Consider the following 7,845-nt stretch of genomic DNA (forward strand, 5'->3'; position numbering starts at 1 on the left):
ATGTTTGGATATTATCTTGATAAGTATTATTCATAGCCAGCCCAAACTAGGATGGAAGACAAGTAGCCTATGTTCACAATATGGCTGAACCCCTAAAAGTTTGTACGGCATGATTTATTGAGATATATTTTCTACAAGGCCCTAGATATGGGAAAAAAGTACATTTTTGTTTTTTATGCATTTGGTATAAATCATTGTTTTGTTTTTTATGCATTTGGTATAAATCATTGTTTTGTCTTTAAGCCTATGTTGAATTCTCCACATTTAATAGGATAAAACAAGGGTAGGTTGCGTTTTTCAGTCATATTCAAAGAAGTAAAAGGTATGCGGGGTAGCTAGTAAGCTTTAAAATATATGTGGAAGTAGCTCATTGTATCTGCATTTACTGTACGAAGTATCAATGTTGAGGTGGACAAAGTAACAGTGTTTAAGTGTACAAAGTACAAACTTTGAGCAAAGTCGGTGAGATAGTGCAGCAACCATTTTCCAGGATTCTGTCTGATTTGACACAGAATGATCCTACTAATACAGCAAAGGTTACTCTGCTGTTTAAAAAACTATTAGCGCAAGCCAACTGCTGTTTCTGATCTCTCCCTTAACTGTTTGAATGTGTGTAGATTTGTGTGTTGAGAGAGAGAGAGAGAGTGTGTGTGTCTTTGTGTGTGTGCATGTGGCTGTGAGGATGTACTGACCACTCTTCTTTGTCTGCTGAGGGAATGGAGGGCTAAGCCCCAGGGTTTGGTGATGTAACTGGGCTCGAGTTTCAGACCCCGTCCCCAGCTGGACTCTGGAGACCAGATTGTTGGCATGTCTCTTCCTTTGGCCAGCAGGGATGGGTGTTAAATCATTATGGCATTCTGTGCACTTATGCCATGAATTAAGATCAACTAAATGAGGCCCTTTGAACTTCGGGCACTTTAAGTTAACTGATGCCAACGATAAGATCAGAAAACTGTTTGTGGAGGCATCACTTTGTTTCCACACCATTGTTAGTGTGATAAAACTCTTTGGTGCTTAATGAAATTAAAAAAAGCAGTTTTTTTTACAGATAATAAAACTCAAGGCAAACACATAGCACGGTTGGATCAACAGTCTTTAAACTGATACAAATTAACAGTAAAACATAAGAGAGAATGAAAGCTTTGAGAGAGAGAGAGAGAGAGAGAGAGAGAGAGAGAGAGAGAGAGAGGGAAAGGGTGGTCAGCTGTGAAAAATCCACTGTCAGACTGAGAGGCTTACTGAGGATGCCTCTGATTGATTAATCACCACTATGTGGATACTGTTTTTAGAATTGATTTAGATTAAGTGTTAGTTAGTATAATTTGTATTTTAGTATATTTAGCATATTCTTTATCTTCTACTGTTCTTATTGCTTAGTTGTGTTTTTATATTATATACTTTAATTACTCTTTCTACTGTTAAAGAATGTGTTTGTGTTGTCTGTATGCTGCTGAGACCTTGAATTTCCCCTGGGGATCAATAAAGTATCTATCTATCTATCTGTTCTGTGCTGCATAAGGCGATACAGCTGGAGGGCACAGGGAGGAAAAGGTGTCTGTTATTAACAGAGTCAGTTAAAGGTTAATCAATGGCAGACATTCTTCTGGAGGCAGAACCACACACACCATCACCACCACCACAACGGCTGCTTTTAACTAGTCAGTGAAGACCTAGGAAGGTCATCTCTACTGACACCACCAGTCAGCTACAGGCCGTTACAGCGTTCCGACGTGCAGGTGAAGGACGATCAATTTGGCGGGCTTTGAGGAAAGAGAACATCCCAAATCCCGGAGGAATGAAAATCCACACTGGCTTACTGTCTCAGCCTACCTTGATGTTAAACAGACAGCAGATCAGAGGGGGTGGCTGGTGGGAGGGCTGATCTGGGATATTAACCTCCCAGCTACAAAGAGCACAGTCTGTACTGAAGTCGCATTTGACTTCAGATAATGCTCTCTTTTGTCTAATTCTCCGGTTCTGGTCATGGATAATTCATCATCTCTGGCGAAGACACAAACGAGTCAAACGGTCCCTCGAGTGACTGTCTCATGAGCCTAACCCTCCAGTCCTACCCCCAACCCCCCCAAACACCGCTACCCAACACTCACACACACACCCAAACCCCCTCAACTGGCCTCTAACACACAATCCTTAACGATGTTAACTCATCTGAGACAGTCTGGAGGAGTCCCTCAAGTCCCTGTCCAAGCCTGAACATTCCGGAATATTCTCATTCAGAGTCCCTGGGCCCTTCAGAATTCTACAGATGCAGCTGTAGATAGTCTGTCCACAGACAGTGTGACAGTGGGTTGTTTGGCCTATTGCCACAGAAGTAAATAATAAACTGAAAACCCCCACGTAAGATCTGACTTAAGATAATGTTAGGCCTTTGCGTGTTATGTTCAAACCTCCTTTTGTGCTCAAACCACAACAAGGCTTTTGTTTCGAAGGCCTCCACAATATTCTGCCATGACGTTGGCTCTCCATGCAAGAGTGGTAATAGCTGTCATATGTAACCACACAAGTATTGACTCAGTGGTCTCTGTGAGCACAACAAAAGCACTTACTGTGTAAAGCACCTTAAACTGATTCTTATGCAACAGCCCTTATAAACAGGTGGTAACAAGGTAATAACCTACATGATCGCAAGTTGGATACAACTTCACCACTTTGTCATGAAGCCAACAATAACTGCTTCAGTCCTCCTTTGCTAAATGCTTGGACTAACTAAAGGAGAAAGTAAACCAACAGGGGTATGGTTTACAATAACTGAATGGACTTACAGTACAATTACAAGTACTTATCTCACACTGCTGTGCAAGACTTCATTTTAATCTATTTCAAGTGCAGACAAAATAGGCATAATGTGTTAAAATGGTCCTCTTTGACAGCAATAGCATACAACAGAGTACTGTCACAATGCATTCTCTTGAGAGTAAACAAATTAGAACTAGGCGAAGTAGTTCGTTTCTGGATAGCTAATGTATTTATTTTTTCTTTGAAGGAGTGGTAATGGTATTTTTTCTGTCTCACCTTGAGAGAGATGAATAAACAGAGTCTGAGATAAGAGTAGGAAATAGGGAGGGTTTTTTTTCTCAGGTCTCAAAGTCTCCTAGCAGCAAGCACACAGAATGCACTTTTTAATTAAAATGGGCTCTTACAAGAATTAAATATTTAATATGTTACCCTAGAGTCTTAAAGATTTTAGCACTCCATGTTTGGTGAGTTCTCCTGCAAAACTTCCCAAATTAAATATTGAAAATACAAAAGTACAGGCCCGGGGATATGCACGCCTCCTTTTTCTTGTGCAAAACCACCAGGCCTAAAACCTCAGGCCTGGTCTCTTGCTAGCTGCCCCCAAAATAAGCTTGTGGCCTCAACCTCTCTCTTCTCTCTCTCACTCTGCCTGCAGGCCCAGGCTAAGCACACCCTCTGGTCTCCTCAGCTTGTGTGTATGTGTGTGTGTGTGTGTGGGGGGGGGGTGGGGCATAGCAGGAACATTACTGAGTGACTGCCCATTGTTCTAGGCGTTCTTTAGGTCTGATTGCCGACCGTGAGGGGAAGTGTTTGCGTTCCCTGACCCCACCTCCCCTCTGAAGCCGAGGCTTCCTCTTCTGACCGCACTGAAAGCCCTCTCTCTCCCTCTTGATTCACTTGTCCACTCCTCACACATTATCACCTTGCATACAATATGCATTATCACCTTATAGGAAACACAGTGTACATCACATGGGGATTGAGCCCTTTTGTTGTGATTAGAACGCCAGACATCGCATTTGTCGACACACTATGCACATGGCTTAACTCCAGTTTAGTTTACATCTGTTAAGTCAACTAAACAGTCCATCGAGGCCAAATTATACCTGAAATAATGCATGATGCATTTTTACTCCATATCAAGGAATAATGCTGTAATTGTACATCTAGTGCATTGTGCAATGATTACTGGGGTTAAGGTGTAGAACAGTATGTGGGAACTTAGACCGTCCACTGAGATCTAAGCCATCTATTCAAACTGGACTCCATTCAGAGAGGAGAACCCCTGGGATCGGTTTCCGAATGGGCTTTACTGTTTCAGGAACAAACACGACCTCAGTGGAGGAGTAGAGGTGAACAAAACCAAACACCAGAAAAGAATGCAGCGAGCAGAAAAACAGTCTCTGGGAACCAAAAAGAAAGTGAGGAGGCAGGGAAGTCAGCTTGTGGAGCGCAAGGAAAAGTCTCCCGAAGCCTCCGTTATTCAACGTCTGCACTTCACATCAGAGTAATCCATCGGCCAGACCACGTACACCAAGCAGCGGGGGAACAATGTGGGCCTTGGCAAGATAGAGGGCAAAACAAACAGCCATCGCTCGTACTGTATTTGCGACGTGTTTATGACGTGTTTCTACCAAAGGGTGGGGGGGGGGGTGGCGTTTGTTGAGGTGAAAGCCGCAGGGTGGGCAACTTGGGTGGAGGGATGGGCGGGTGGGCGGGCAGGCTGGGTTTGCTCCCCACCCAGAGAAAGCCTCCATCACATCAAACCACATCTGGGGGAAAAACCACATGAGGCAGTCAGGATGCAGCGCTACATCTAACTGCTGCTGCTGCTGCCACTGGTGGCCCAACGGGCGGCTCACTCGCTCACGCTGAGCCAGAGATGCAGGAAAGCTGACACCAACCCGGCAGGCACTTCTTTTGTGGCCAGAGAGAGAGAGCAGAATATGAAGAAGGGGAGAAAAAGAGAGAGAGAGAGAGAGAGAGAGAGAGAGAGAGAGAGAGAGAGAGAGAGAGAACAACTCGGGCAATGCATGCACACACACACACACACACACATACGTGTCACACAGACACATACGTGTCACACAGACACATATGAGTCACACACACATACATGTCACACACATAAACATACAAGATTAAACACACACACACACACACACACACACACAAATGTACACCCACATATAGCTAAACAAGCACTGCTGTGAAGCCTGACTCATGGACACAACATGAGGGAAGTTATTCCTCTCAGACAGGTTGCCAAGGCAAACGGAAGATTCATGAGAATAAACAGCAGACATGTCTAAGCCCAGTGCACTCATGACCATTAAAAAAAAAAATAATGACTTCCTGTCATGAAGTAATGTCTAATACCTGAATGCTGGAATAAATGGGTTTCCTAACAGTAAGCACTGAGAGATACTCAACTGTGGTCATAGGTCCATTATGCATACCTCTATAGGGCTGGCCTACTGGCTATTTGTGATGCATAGCATTCCGCTCTGAGTGATAGCTGAACCGATGCACAGCAAATATGTCTGTGTACCAATGTGGAAATGTTTGTGTGCTTTTTGATACCATCAGGCAATAGGGTCCCCTCTCCCATCCATCCAAGTCTGTTTCTCCGCACTTCCTCACCCACCTAACTCAGCAACGCCACTCTACTTGTCCAGTGGGTCATGTGACCGGCAGGACAGGACACTAGGACCACAAAGATCCCCCTTCACTGGGCATTGTGGCCACAGCTGAGGTCATAACCATTAGTTCACACAGGCAAGATCCCTGCGTCAGCTGGCACTAAGGCAGCCGGACAGAAGCAATCTCTTTCAAAGCCATGCCACTGTGTGTTCATTGATATGCCACTGCCTGCTTCGTGGCACTGACGCTTTGTATAGCCCCCTTTGGCTACAGGTTTAGCGTGGCAGTGGCAGTGGCAGTGCCAAGCGCTGTTTGGAGGCACTCAAGAGCTGCTCTTTGGGTATCATTAAAGGCAGGCCAACAAAAGCCCAAGCACACTCTCTCATGAAATATACATGAGGAACTAAATGGAGACTGGGGTTGCAGGAGGAAGTTTGAGAACAGTGATTCTAAGAGAAGGGGACAGACAGATAACAGATCCTGGCATGTCTCAAACCGAGTCAAGAAGAAAGACCTGCATGCAACCCGTTTATGAACATGATTTGCTCACTGCAAAAACCTGTGATTCACAGTGCCTCTGAATCACCATAGTTCGAGTGCACCATACAGTTGCCTCATTCATTGATACTTGCCAAATGTCTGAGTCAAACCAACTATGTCAAAGTATGATTCCTCAAATTGATCAAGCTCAGGCTACTGCAGCTGCGCGCACACACTGACAGACCCGCAGTCAGTCAGTCCATAACAATCTGAACAAAACTCCGTCAAACCTCTGTTACTAACTCTGGCTGTTCTAAAATAGCACGTGGTTAGACTCCACTCCATACAAGATTTCAAACACAGCCTAATCGTGAACAGATGTTGCCGTGAGAGGTTGCATTAAAGTAAAGAAAGCTATAGCAATTTGCTGAGGCCCTTTCATTTAATTGCACAGAATGGATAGTTGAAGGTAATGATGCCCCCCCCCCCTATAACTTGTTCTCTTTTAACTGTAAACAGAAGCATTATCGCATCTGACTCAAGCATTTGTTAAACTGTTACACTTAAAAGGGAAAAAGTAACAAAGTAATCAAGTGCAGCAGTGGTCTAAGTGACGTAAAACAACATGAGAGTGTTGCCGACACATAGGCTAAATTGAACACCTTAAGATAAATTGCTTAATAGAATAACTTAAACAGCGGTGGAAGACTACACAAATGTATAGGAGGTAATGTCGTTTAAGTGTCAATGCCCTTTTAATCAAATGGATCGGGTATTTTTACACGAGGCGTGGGTCGAGACAAGGGGTCCACGGCAACTTGAAAGCAGCAGTCGTCTGTGAATTCGGGTGACCATAGCCTACCTGTAATGTGTCCAAGAAAATGCTTCGTCTGAATTTTCCTCGCCTTATCTCCATTTCCAAAGCGGAACCCCGAGCAATGGTCGCCCTGGCCGTCTGATTTCGGCAAAACATGATGATTATGATATTTTTCGCATTCGATACGTGCAGCAACTCTTTCAGTGAGGGCTAACTCCTTACAGCGACGCTCTAAAATTATTTCCTCTCAGTGTGCTGAGATTTAAATCGTAAACGAGGGTTTCTTCCGTTTTTAGGAAAATTGTATTTTCTCATGTTATTAAAAAACGAATGGAGAGACCGACTTTAACCAGCTTTCTGATGTCACATCAACACTGCACTGCTAGGATTTCTAAGGGAACCCATCGTGACTGTTCTATTTGACTTTTCCATTGTAAACTTTTCCTACGTCTGAAGGGCGTCCCCTCCCGGTGGCTGCAATGCCATGGGTTTCTTATGATGAGACACAGGATCTCTCTCTCTCTCTCTCTCTCTCTCTCTCTCTCTCTCTCTGACAGACGGAAAATAATATTTCAGTTTTACACGTGTCCATTGTATGTTTTTACATATTATTGTGTAGAATAGCATAACCTATATCGACCACCTCTGTCAATGATTGTAATATATAAACTACTCTAACAAAAGTATATGCTGCATGTTGTTTCCATGTTGTATGTATTATAATAGGCCTAATGCTTAAAACAACTGTATTTCTCTTTGCACAAACTGAGTAGGTCCTAGTCTACTGTTACTTTGTGAGAAGTCTGACACATAGTTTGATGCAACATTTATATTTTTTGTATAGGCCTACAGTTCCAATCTTAAGCAGAGTGCAATCTGTGAGCCTATAAAGAAGATAAAGAATAATGGTGTAAATTCGACCACTAAATGCTTATTAATGCATGGCAGAATGGTAATAACCCCAAGGTGGTTTTTGAGCATCTAGGTTGCCATCTAGTGGTAAGAATATGCCTCAGGACACGAAACATATTCAGTAAATTCCCACTGCTCAGATATTATATTCTGAATATTTACAGCCTCTCATAAAGTCACTGAAAATCCCAAGTGATATTTGAGCTGATAAGATTTATCAATCATTGTCTCCAAAC

At 43.4% G+C, this 7,845-nt stretch overlaps 1 protein-coding gene across 2 annotated transcripts in view; it reads right to left on the reverse strand.

The window, feature by feature from the left end:
• The window catches only part of rtkna (rhotekin a), a 56,759-nt gene extending 49,695 nt beyond the window's left edge, over window positions 1–7,064 (reverse strand). For both annotated transcript variants that reach the window (XM_076270377.1, XM_076270379.1), the window contains exon 1: window positions 6,743–7,064. In XM_076270377.1, the coding sequence (XP_076126492.1) occupies window positions 6,743–6,853 (111 nt within the window). In that variant the 5' untranslated portion in view covers window positions 6,854–7,064. The remainder of the gene's footprint in view (window positions 1–6,742) is intronic.
• Between the last annotated feature and the right edge of the window lie 781 nt (window positions 7,065–7,845).

The sequence above is a fragment of the Alosa pseudoharengus genome, unplaced genomic scaffold (assembly GCF_046254945.1).
Source record: "Alosa pseudoharengus isolate Yale_2024_CS ecotype anadromous, Long Island Sound unplaced genomic scaffold, YU_APseudo_1.1 YU_APseudo_1.1_scf_6, whole genome shotgun sequence".
Classification (NCBI taxonomy): Eukaryota; Metazoa; Chordata; class Actinopteri; order Clupeiformes; family Clupeidae; genus Alosa; species Alosa pseudoharengus.